Source organism: Bicyclus anynana, chromosome 21, assembly GCF_947172395.1.
Source record: "Bicyclus anynana chromosome 21, ilBicAnyn1.1, whole genome shotgun sequence".
Lineage (NCBI taxonomy): Eukaryota > Metazoa > Arthropoda > Insecta > Lepidoptera > Nymphalidae > Bicyclus > Bicyclus anynana.
In genome coordinates this window covers 9,441,902-9,455,245 of record NC_069103.1, presented here as the reverse complement: position 1 = coordinate 9,455,245, position 13,344 = coordinate 9,441,902, and the positions used below count along the sequence as shown (strand labels likewise).

General features: G+C 38.1%; 1 protein-coding gene across 1 annotated transcript; it reads right to left on the bottom strand.

Annotated features, from left to right (window-relative positions):
* Nucleotides 1–526: 526 nt before the first annotated feature.
* Nucleotides 527–12,186, bottom strand: LOC112044355 (splicing factor 3B subunit 2). The gene is made up of 13 exons (XM_024080178.2): nt 11,252–12,186; nt 10,669–10,796; nt 9,182–9,336; nt 8,532–8,730; nt 7,393–7,602; nt 6,851–7,053; nt 5,358–5,508; nt 4,327–4,530; nt 3,534–3,609; nt 3,157–3,334; nt 2,308–2,414; nt 1,304–1,500; nt 527–691 (listed from the first exon to the last, which is right to left on the bottom strand). The coding sequence occupies exons 1-13, from the start codon at nt 12,027–12,029 to the stop codon at nt 623–625; spliced, it is 2,655 nt and encodes an 884-aa protein (XP_023935946.1). The 5' UTR covers nt 12,030–12,186; the 3' UTR covers nt 527–622.
* Nucleotides 12,187–13,344: the final 1,158 nt, after the last annotated feature.

Here is a 13,344-nt window from a genome sequence, read left to right as displayed (position 1 = left end):
ATTCGCAGGAATTTAAAGCCCTCATTTAATTTTCAATGATTTGTTGCACTTTAATGTTCTATTGTTCTTATTATACTGCATTTTATTCAATGGCTGACAAATGTATTGGCGGGCGCGTCCGCGTGAAACCCTTCTTCTACTCTACCCTACCCTTCGCCTTGACTTTATGCCAACTGGCGAAGAATAAAGTCCTCGTATATCTGGCCTCTTTCACCATAATAGGGCCCATTCCATATGGGAATGACAGATCCGATCGAAAACTTGATCACGTTTTGTTAGTTGTCGAAGTGTTAGCATTTGTAGAAAGAGAATCGATGACGTGCTACATGGCTAAGGCCCAGTTTTGTTAATGTGTTAAAATAATTCATACAAAGAATGCTACCGATTACTGATTTGATACCGACCTTTCTAATTTGATATGTATGCTATTACCATTATAGTTTATAATTACATATAATGTATAATAGTAACAGCACACAACTATAGGGTACTTGTTTACTTATAAAAAAAAATGAAACTAAGTAGATATAGGTATATTTAAATATTTTATTACATAGTCACATAGTAGATATAATTATGTTTTGCACAATCAGATTACTAACGTAATTAAATTATAATAAATCTAAAATTTAAACTCTTTGTATTTCTTTGCTTGTTTGGAATCAGTATTTTGTTGGCGTTTCCGTTTATTCTGTAAATAAAAAAATAATATTATTAATATGAAAATACATATATAAATTAATAAAATCTCCTAAATTATGAACCTTTACCAACCGCAGATTTAACACGAAATTCCTTTAACTATATAATTACAATTCATCATACATGTACAAATATATCATAAGCATGCCGTCCAGGTTATAAAAAATGACGATCTGCGCAAGTAAAATATACCTGTTAATATTTTTGAATACTAGACACTCTTCAGTTTACAATCAGTGTGTGATTTTTCAGTTTTAAGATTTTTCACTTTCAATAAAACAAAAAAAAAACGAGTTTTAGACCAGCCAGTGCAAGTCGGACTCACGCACGAAAGGGAAGTATATACATATAAAAATAACCAAAACTTATAAAAATAAGTGGCGCAGCTGGCAGCAATACTTAAATTGAGTATCTCACCAATTGATACTTAATTGATAATTAAATTGACACTGTCCGACCAAACCAGTTTTTTCGGCCGAAACCGAATTTCAGCTTCGGCCGGATTACAGCCGAAACTGTTAATCTATAACCATGGGATCCCGTTTTACCCTTTGGATATGGAACCCTAAAATAATATACAATAACAAGGGTATCTGTTCACCTTTTGCCTGGCGACGTGGTCCGCAAGCATGTCCGACAAGTCCTCTCGTCCCTTGGGCCGCGTCTCCCGCAGATGTCGCTCGTAGCGCGCCGCCACCGCCTCGGGCTCCAGCTCCAACTCTGACGGATCCAGCGTCACCTCGACGCCCCCTGAAGCCGCCTCTGACGTGGCACCCGAAGAGCTCACGGCTCTCTTGCCTAGAACAGAATTATAGTTTAAAATTGAAGGAATGGACTTGCTTTTTCTAAATATATAAAAGCAAAAGCTAAACGCAATATCACGAAATCACGAAATATCGAAAACCGCTTAACGTACTAACGACCGTTTTCAATAACCTATCTATCCGCCATTTCGCTTACTAAAGTTAAGAAAATCTATCTTTTTTGTTCTTATCTGCTTTTCAATAACCTACTGACAGATAGTTTGACTATGTAAAGATAGTTTGACTGTTACTGATAATCTAGGATAGCTATATCTATCTGTAATCTTGGGTAGGTTATTGAAAACGGCCGGTATTTGACAGGGTGGTAGTTTATAGTTTTCCGCTAAGAACAGATTTTACGTCAGAGAAGGGGCAAAGGTCTAAGGGTGGACGAAATCACGGGCATCCGCTAGTTTATAAATAAAATCAAGCACCTTCCTCTTACAAGAGAGAGAATTTAGAGCTTAGATCCATATTATTTTATTTATCATTATTCTATGATGTAATGCATAAATAAAATATATGGTAATGGAAAATATGGATTAAAATAAATTTATTTTAATGCATAATGACAGTGACTGAATGTATTTAAATATATATTAAAAACATCGTCAACGTTAATATTCGTAAAATATTACTTTATAATATAATAACTTCACAGCTGAGAAAAAAAAACAAAGCTGCTGGAAAAGCTTTGGGAAAGGGATAAAATAGGTATCGTTTCCAAGACTTGGCTAATATTATTTTTAAAATTGAAGTATACAATATTTAATCATTAAAATAACATAAAGCAGTGAGTTACCAGGGTTAGCCGCGTTGATGTCGTACACGTGTGTCGAGGCCATCATGCCCGCGGTCAGGCCTACTCGCCTCTCGGGCAGCACTTGGTACAGCGCGGGGGTATCGCCACTGAAAAATTTAAATTTTAAAGTTATGTATAAAAAACATTTTTTTGTGTCATGCATTACTGGTTCACTGTATCAAAGGCATAAATTAACTGGGATCGCTTGTTTATTACCAAGTTTTAACATTGTGTTTAAAAATTGTTTAAAATAAAAAAGTATAAGAGAAATAAGTTTCGTTCATATTAAGAACTGCATTCCGACTCGGTGGTAGACCTACCACAAATGGACAGACTTGATGTTGCAAAAGTGCTTGATATAGTTAATAACACAATATTTTTTTATATATCTGTCTGTACGAAGTAGTGAGCGTCCGTTAGTTTATTACTATAAAAAACGAGTCTGCTTTAGATAGACTGAAGTAAAACTTCTTTCAAAAGTAAAAAACAAAGCGCCATCTATGAACCTCAAGCATAACTGTATCGCAACAGGTTCTTGAAGAAGTGTGCAAAAAGGGATTGTTTCAAAGGTTTCTAAGAACGCCATCTACTGGTAGTTTAAAATATCAAAAACTGTTTAAATATGGCTGTAGATGGCAGCACGCGCAGAAGCCTCACCCGATTATTTTTCATAACGCATTCACCAGTTCACTCCCAAAGTTCAAAGCGTGTATAAAGAAGTTTTACTTTAAAAACATGTTAAGTGTACCCGTATGGGTTCGAAACCAGTCGGTCATACTCGGACGTTGTATGACGTGAGTTTTAGCCGTTCTTAGTAAATGAATATGTTAAGTATATTTGAACACATACCCCTCGATATCGGAGTCGAGTTTCTTCTTCCTGAGCTCGATGGTGTCGGGCGTCTCTACGCCGGGCGGCACGGAGCTGATGCCCAGCGGCGTGACCAGCCCCTCTCCCGGCGTAGCCACGCCCGCCGCTGTCTCGCCCTCGCCGCGCCCCTCCTCGCCCTCTCCCTCCTCCGACTCCTCTGTTACAAACAAGAACATATTGAATAGAAAGATACGGCACTTTCTTTATATTATGATCGATAAGTGTAATCCGCACACGATGAAAATGGGATGCGACCTCTTGTAAGAGACGCGCGCGGTCCTCCAGACAACTTTAGAGTCCCCAAACCTGAGTTTGCTACGTTTACCTAGTTGCATTAATAAATTAAACTTGCATACCTTCTTCTGATTCTTCTTCAGATTCTGATTCTAATTCACCCCACATTGTCCTGTCGATATCTTGATCTTCGGCATCCTGCAATTAATTTAGTATATAGTTCAGTAGTACATTATTTTTTTCGAAATTCTAGAGATTATCTTTCTTAAATACACAATTAATAGTTGCTATAGTGTCATTTGAATAAAAATAATATTATTTAAGTGTAATGCGTTACGGCGCTGCTATGTCTGGCTTCCCTTTCTCTCACGCATACGGCAGGTTTAAATTTTGCCAAATTTGGCAGGGAGAACAACACGAGCGGAGAAGGGAGTGTTAATCGATTGTCAAGGAATTCCGTCTTTGGTCCCAACTCCAGGACTCTGCTCGTAGTTTTTCTCTCTGCTACGCGATGGACCCGGACCCGCACGGTTATTCTATGGAATGCTAACATATTCGTCTCTTCTGTCAAGCGTCCAGAGACGTCCGTTTTTTATTTAAATGCAAAATAAATGAACTATGTTAACTAAATCCAAACTCGATGTGGAATATTTATCAACAAACAAATTAAAAACTGAGGTAGAAAACGCATTTCATTTCATTTATAATTTATCCTCAGGTGTAAAATTTTTGCTAAATTGGGATTGGTCAACCAATTAATTATTTTTTTATCTAACCAAATTTTATTTTATTAGGTGTCAAATTGGTAGCAATTTATACCCTCATTTTAATTTGTTTTGTTGATAAAGGTCATCGAGTTTGGCATTAAGGTAGGCTCGGATAAATAAACGGATAAGTAAACATAGGCTCGTTTACATCTTGCCCCTGACTCTGGTGACCGAACACGTCGCCGTAGAGCGGTTTGCCGGCCTCGTCGACGGGCGGCTTGCCCCAGCCGCCGGCGTGGTAGCCGAAGGCGCAGCCGTCGGGGATGGGCGCGTTCAGTCCGGGGATCTTCAGGTTGGGGTAGGAGGGCGGCGGCCCATAGCGCTGCTGCGCGATCAGCCACGGCGGCGGCACCTGACATACAATAATATTAAAATAGGTATTTTAGGTTTTTTTAGGTTTTACATACATAAAAGAGACAAATAAACAAGTGTAGAAAATTAAAAAAAAAACGCCATCTATGAGCCTCAGGTCAACAAAAGGGATTGTTTCAAAGTTCTCTAAGAACTCCATCTACTGGTAGTTCAAAAAAACAAACACTGTTACACTATGCCTGCAGATGGCAGCAGGCAACGTAAAAGCCTCGCCTTCGTAACACATTCATCAGCTGATATCCCAAGTTCAGTGAGCAAAAAGAAGTTTTACTTCAATAATAATAACAACCTTTATTCATATCAACTACATAATCAACAAATAATTGCTTATTCTAGTCCTGAATTTGTTTCTTGCTACTTTTCTGCAGATCTTTATCATAATCTGCAAAGGCCTCACCCAACCTCTTCCATTTGAGTCTTTCTTAGCTACTATGTTCCTTAGCTAAAGCTGTTTATTAAAATCAGGCGAGTAATTTTTGATATATAGAAACACTAGCTCAGTTTTTCACAAATCCCGCGGATGAATTTTTCCGTGATGAAAAGCAATCTTAAATAATAGCCTGTGTTAATCCAGAGTAAAATCTATTTCCATGCCAAATTTCAGCCAAATCGCTTAAGTAGCCGCAGCGTAAAGGAGGAACGAACATTATAAAGGCGAAAGTTTTTGTGTAAGTGTGTTTACACAAAAACTTTCGCCTTTATAATATTAGTAAATAATATAAGTAATATTATAAAGAGATAAGATTTCTCATACAAATAAGAAATCTTATCTCTTTATAATATTAGTTTAGAGTTGATAAGCCCTACCTTATGTGAGCCCGGTCCGACCGGCATGCCGAGTGCGGTGCGCAGCTCCTCGGACAGGTCGCCCGGCTTCTTCTCCCGCAGCCGCGTCTCGAACTCTTTGCCTTCGTAGTACAAGTCGCCGTGGATGGTCATGCGCGGCTTTGTTTGCCATCTGGTCATACCAATCATTATTTACAAATTATTATCAATAAATTACTATTTTAATATTATTATTAGGGCCGGTTTAACCACCTGATAAGTATCGGATAGTCTAAAATTCCTTTTTTTATGTCAAACTAGCGGACGCGGTCAAGCTTTGCTTTGACTTATGTGTGCTTATTCTTCCCTACCTACCCTACACTACCTCTACTTCTACCGTACCCTACCCTACCCCTACCGTACAATTGTGCTATACAAACCTCCACCCCCCCATTTTAGGGAAGTGGGAGGGGTTAGAAAGAGACAAACAGTAGTCTATCTCATTTTCCATCCTTTCAACTATCTCCACTAAAAAAATCACGTAAATTTGGACGGACGGATGAAGACGGACAAACTAACAAACAGACAGACAAACACACGCATTCACATTTATAATATTATGTGGATGTGGATCAGAAGGTGGTGAAATTAAACAACCTTTAATATTGTAACCCTTGGAAAAACTACTTTGTACTGAAGTTTTCTGTTTTTCTGATAAAGTGTATGCAAAATGTAACAATGAGGTTGAGTAGTTAATGTAACAAACGTACAAACTCTTTTCTACATGATATCAGTATGAAGTGAAGTCCCATAAAAAAGCATGGACCTAAACTTTCTTTAGTAAGTCTAGCTAAATTTTTAAAATATTATATTATATATTCCTTACATTGCTTACCTTTATTTATTTATCACAGTTGCTTTGCGTGATGGTCACCTATACACCTGAGTAAAGTAGTAAAGTGACTGATAAGTGGTCTAGTGTTTAAACTTGACCTAATGAGATCAAAATTATTTTATGATCACATTTTGATGATACCATGTTTTTTATTGTGTGTGTAATAAGGATGCTTATTTATTTTTTATTATGTAAGTAATAATATAAATAAAACTATACAAGGTTATAATACCTATACCTGTAGGACTACCTATACCTGTTAAAACTACAAGTGTAATTATTATTATTTAAGTTAACTAATGTAATATTTATCTTTTATGGTTTTTGGTGTAGTGATATTGAAACTCCATCATCACAAACAGATCCCACACAGCTACGAGTTATAATTTAAAGGAGGAGTGGACAAGGTAATTATTACTTAAAGAGCAAACCTTACTACACGGTTTGCTCTTGGAGGACATAATCATCTAACATTGCCTGCAATTTAAATAAAGTTACAAACATTATTTTCTGTTTTAATATCTTAGACATTCCAATAGAAAACTTTTTAAAACATACCAGAGAACTTTAAGAATATCCACACTACAGAAGAGTGAATTTTTAAAATAATATCTACTGCTCAATCATTCCTAATACTCACTTGAAAAATGCATCATGCAACTTCTGGTAGTCAATGTCTATCTTGCCGAGTTTCGGACGCGAGCGTTCGCGCATTTTCGCTTTCAGCGTTTTTGTTTCTTCTTTGTCCTGCAGTGACGCTCGCATCTCCATAATGCCCGTCTTCTTAATGAAGTCTGGGAGGTCGAACGGGGGTTTCTCTATACCACGCTTGCCTTGCAGATACTGTAAATAGAGACGAGCAATTTAAATATAAATATTAATAATTATAATAAATTACACAAAAAATACCTTTATGGAACCCTCAAAAAGATGGGTTGGTTGCTTTGGGTAGATTTTAAGTTCTATTGAATCCAAATACGTAATAGCTGTGAGTTTTCAAAGAATCGGGTTTTCTGGCGACTATCCTGGTTGCAGCACCAGGTCAACATGACCATGTTGCAAGATACCTGCAAGGTAACTACTCATTGAAACTAATCTAAGTTTTCAGAGTTGGGGTCGCGCGCGGTCACGTCGTACATCTCCACCACGTCCGGCCGCGCCACCAGCTGCTTCAGTCCATACCTTGCGCTTGTAGCACCAGTGGCGCGGCACCTGCACGGTGTTGCGGTGCGCCTTCAGCTGCACGAGCAGCTTGGGGTCGCGCGCGGTCACGTCGTACATCTCCACCACGTCCGGCCGCGCCACCAGCTGCTTCAGCTCGGCCACTGACAGACGCGACAACTTTTTCAGCTTGCGTTTCGATAGACGCTCCTTTTCATCCGCTGCGTGTTTCTGCAACATCAAACAAATAACCGGATTATGGTAACTTGATGCCCTAAGCCCATGTGTACCCTTCTATCCTACAAAATGTTAATTAAAAATGTAAATACGTATACTGTAGCTAGAATATGCAGGGAATATAGGCAGAGAGAACAACACGAGCAGAGAAGGGGAGTGTTGATTGATTGTCAAGAAATTCCTTAACCCTACATCCTGTAGTCACAAGTTCAGGACTCTGCTCAGAGTTTTTTTCTCTACCACACCATGGACCCATGGGGAATCCATGGAATGCTAAGATATTCGTCTCTCTAATCGAGATAATGTAAATAGCTTTAACTTTCTCATTGCTCATTTTTTTCTCAACCATCTCTGATGCCACTGTACATGAAATGCTCTAAGCAATTGCTTAAATAGCTTACAGCAGGACTGAACAAATGTAGGTAATTACGACCGACGGCCACGAAACACCGACCACTGAGGAAATCGCTATGTATCAATAAGGCAGCCGTTTGTATCCCACTTCTGTACCATACTTTTTCTGTCTTATTATTTGTTTTTTTCTTCTTATACTTGTATTGTGGTGTACAAATAAAATGTAAATATATAAATAAATAATTAGCTCACATAATCATATATAATATTTGACTTGTATTGTAAGTTTTGACAGTGGCTGCATATGTTGTATTTGGAAAAATTTTCAAACCTCAGTGTAAAATCAATTTTACATTTCATATTCCTAATTTAATATATTTGTGTATCACATTTGAAAGAAATAAATTCTGATCTCTTTTAGGCCACCCAAATAAGTATTCAAAATTAAAAATCTTTAAGTAATTTAAATCTCATACACAGTTGTACAGACAGCATCTCTATTATAGTTTTTTACTGAACACAAAATATAAGCCAAGAAGAGAAAAGAAATAATATTTAAAGTAACAAACCTCAACAGCCTCTTCATCAGCAGCAAACTGATCGGTGATCTTCTCCTGGGGCTTCTGATTTTGTTTAGTCTGAGCATCTTTCCCAAACTCATCTTTAATATCTTCTTTTTTCTCTGTGATCTTGAAAGACTCCAGAATTCGATGAAATTGACGGTACATGGGCTCCATTTCATGGAATTGTATATTTTCTTGGATATACCTATAAGAAAAAGTAACAATAATCTCAGCATATAACTTTTAAAATTCAATTTCTCTAAAATATAATAACAATCTAAGTTACTCCTTTATAAACAATATAAAATACCAGCGGCCGCCGGCGACTTCGTCCGCGTGAAATTTAATTTTTCACAAATCCCTCGGGAACCATGGAATTTTCCGGGCTGAAAAGTAACCGCTCATGTTGTTCTCCCTGCCTAGCCAAATTTGGTAAGATCCTACTAGAACAGCAAATATAATTTACATATAAAAGTAAAAGATCGATATAGGAAAAAATATTGAAAACTTATCTTGATGTTTGAGGTACAATGATGAAATTTGGCAGGGAGTTATTTTATAATTAGTAGATGTCTGCTAAGACCAGACCTTGTGACAGAGCAAGTGTAAGGATTTTTATTATTACAAAATAAAAAAAAAAAATAATCTTAACTTACTCAACTTCAACTTCTTTATCATTCTCTTTGTTGCTTGATTTTGACTTCTGGTTGTTTGTTTTGTCTGTCTCTTGTTTAGCCTCTTTACGTTTCTGTTTAGCCACCTTCTTCTTTTTCTTCTTGCGTTTGTTCTTATTTGCCTTGTTAGCTTGTGTCTGTGATTAATCAAACATTAATCAAACTTAACAAGAGAACCATTATAATAGTTACATGGACAACATTGTGACAAAAACAATGAAAGACGTTGACGGTCAAAAGCAAACTTTAAGAAAAATTAATTTAGCAAATGCTGGTATAGTGTTGACACTATATCGTAGATTTAGGTATAAGATTTGGATTAATCAATAAATAATAGAGCATAATTATTAACACAAATTGTTTCTAGGTCAGTTTAGCTTTTTAACAAACTTCAAAAAAGAGGAGGTTCTCAAGTTGACAGGTATGTTCTTTATAAACTAGTAGACTTTCCGACAATGAAACCTAACATCAAATAACAGACTTCCAGTTGATTTACATATTTTAAATTCTACATTTTTGGACACTTCCAATGATAAATACTTGGAACTTTCCCCTCATGTATCACATACCCATTGGTGAAAACTGCATGAAATTTTTTTTTTTTTTTGGAGTTTGTGAGTTTATTCAGAACAGACACAGACACAGCGGAAAACTTAGTTTTATTATATGAATAGATGTTAAAGTCTACTCACGTCACTTTTACACTTAGACCCGAAAACTGCCCAGAGATAAAACTTGGTAAAGAGACTCTACCACAGAGCAACAAAGCTAAATATCTAGGTTTTCATCTAGATAGAAGGCAGACCTGGCAGGCTCATATAAAAAAGAAGAGAGAGGAGCTCCGTATTCGCACAACTAATAATGTGGTTACTCGGCCGCCACTCCAGACTGTCACTCAACAACAAGTTACTCATGTACAAAAGTGTTCTAAAGCTGATCCGAGCCAGTCACTCCAATGTTGAAAAACTCCAGAGATACCAGAACCTAGTATTCCGCACAATACCAAACGCCCCCTGGTTCACCAAAACAGCAGACATGCATGAGTATCTTGAAATGCCGACTGTCAAGGAAGAAATAAGAAAGAACGCCATAAAACACAAAAGCAAACTACAAGAACACACAAATAGTCTTGCCAAATTGCTTATCACGCCTGGTAAGACCAAAAGGCTAAAGCGATCCACTGTGGATGAATTATGTGGTGGACAGTAATACCCGAAAAAGGACCATAACACGAAGAGTCACTTAATGGAGTGACCTTTAACTAGAAACATGATCTGCTATATCAAATGGCTAAGTGCGGAAACGGCCCAGAAAGAAGAAGAAAGAAGAAAGATGATCTGCTATGAAAAATTCAGTTTATAGTCAAGCGACTGATCACTGATAGATGTAACTGAACACAAAAAAAAAAAAAAAAGATGTTAAAGTGTTTCTTAAATATATTTCTTAAATATATATTAGCTGTAAGTTACCTCTTGCTTAGAAATAACAGGTGGTAGTGGTGCTTCCGGGATGTTATCATCGTCAGAGTCACCCTCCTCCTCAGCATCATACTCTGTACTGATCACAGGAGCTGGTGGGGCTTGCAGTGGCCTGTTGGCTGAAACAAGTAAGAGAACAAATATCTTACCATTCCATGGTAGGAAAAACTCCGGGCAGGGCCCTGTGCCTTTCACATGTGAGCAACAATACAATCTTGTGAAGAGATATAGACAAAATTCAACCAATGCCAACACAAATGGAAATACTGCTATCTCTTTCATTTTGTTGATACAAAAGAGATGGGACTGGGGCAATTCTGATGCTATTGGACAAAATTGTGTCTGTATTTATCAATACTTGTCGCATGTTAGCATTGCTGGACTTGTGACAGATGGATGTAGGTTATCCTTGACAGTTAACTAACTCTCCCCTTTTCCGCTCATACCATTGATATATTAGATACTGTTTTCAACAGAGAATACCGAAAGCTAACATTTAAAAATAGTTAACATTATTCATTATGCAGAAAAAGTATTGATCTGCAGAACTTTAATCAAAATGTAATAAGATTACCTTTATCATTTTCACTTCCTAATGCAGCCTGTCTCTGATCCTTATATGCGAGGGCTTCTTCTAAAGCTTTTGGTAGCACTACACCAGTCACTGTTGGCATAACCTGTACCTTATTCCTAAACTCTTCTGGTGTGTCTATTTTCATAGTCAACAGTGATGGCAATGAGCCGCCTGGAGGTACAGTGGATTCATCAATATCTTGATCTTCATCATCTTGCTCTTCGTTATGGTCATCCCAACCTGGTGGCCCATCTCCTCTTCCCTGCCGGCTCCAGCCTGGAGGTCCCGGAGTTGGACCTTGTCCTTCCCAAGGTGCCATTCCAGGTGGACCCATGTTAGGTGGTGGACCCATGCCAGGCGGACCGATGCCAGGTGGACCCATTCCAGGCGGACCCAAATCCATTGGTGAGTTAAAGTTACTCTTCATATTCGGTCCCCCACGTATCATGCCGGGTGGCATTCGCGGCGGCATGCCTGGCGGGCCCATGGGACCCATTCCCATGCCGGGAGGAGGCCCCATCCCAGGCGGAGGTGGGGGGCCCATACCGGGTGGTCCCATCCCCATCATACCCGGCGGAGGACCCATATTTGGCGGGGGCATATTTGGGGGAGCAGCATTTGAGCTGACTGGGGGCATTCCTCCGGGCGGCCCCACAGGCGGTGGAGGAATCGCTCCAGGGCCCATAGAAGGAGGTGGCATTGGAGGAAAACTTGGCATACCCGGCGGTGGACCCATTGGTCCGCTGTTTGCGGAACTAGTCCCAGGTGGCCCATCCATACTCTAAGTTTTTGATACAATTAACACTACACTACACCACAACTAATTATCTCTACGAAATTCTATTAAAATTAAGGTAAATGATGGAATTTTTAATTCAAAACAACAAAATACGAGTTACGAGGTTACAACAACGGCCACAGACGACAAAAAACATTTGATTTGCACAGAATACAAAAAGTAAAAATATATGACATTAATAACCACAGATCAATAATAATCACAGACCACAAATAATAATCAAGCCCTTTTATTGAGGAAGGCTTTATCTAATTAACCACAACCATCACGCTATGATCAATACGAGCAAAGCACCGATCAAAAATGTGGCCAAACCGGGGAAAATAATATTCGGTCGTCGGATACAATTGAAAAATTATTTCTGTGTTGAAAAGTCCATTTATCGAGGAAAGCTATATACCTACTACATAACATCACGCTATGACCTTAGACCATTGATAATGTTATTAATGGTCTAAGGCTATGACCAATATGAACAAAGCACCAATCAAAAATGTGGCCAAAACGGGGAAAATCATGTTCGGTCGTCGGCTAGTCTTCTTAATTTATAAATGCGAAAGGTTATTCTCACGAAATCACGAAAACCGCTTGACCTACAATGATGAAATTTGCCAGGGAGGTAGTCTATAGTTGGTAGGTATCTACTAAGAACGGATTTTGCGATAGGGCCGGAAAATTATTTCGCATACCTAGTTACATTCTCCTTTTCCTTGTAATTTTAAACAGCCGTTTAGCCAGTAGGTAGGTTAGGGACACTAATTCACTCTTATATTATCCATACAGACTACTTTAGTATTTAAGTCGAGTACGAACAATTATTTTTGGGTGGTAAATCCAAAAGTTGTTAGCACTCTACTAAATACTTAAGTAGTCCAAACTTAAGTATTTAGTAGAGTAACAGTAACCTTACAAAAATTAGTTTATAAAAGCTTAATATTTTACAAACCGATCCCTGAATCGAAAAGTATCGGTAGAAGATCCCTCACAACTTTTAAAGACCCATCCAACGATACCCCACACTTTGTGCCCCACACTATGAGATAGGTACATTATGAAATAAACGACTAAAAAAATTCATCACCATTTGTTGGGAGATACCCTAAAAAACGTAACGTTTGAATTGATAGCCCAGTGGATATGACCTTTGCCTCTAATTCCAGAGGGTTTGGGTTTGAACCTTAGACCATTGGTTTGAACGGTCCGGGACATGTACCTCCAACTTTTTAGTTGTGTGCATTTTAAGAAATTAAATATCACGTGTCTTAAACGGTGAAGGAAAAACATCGTGAGGAAA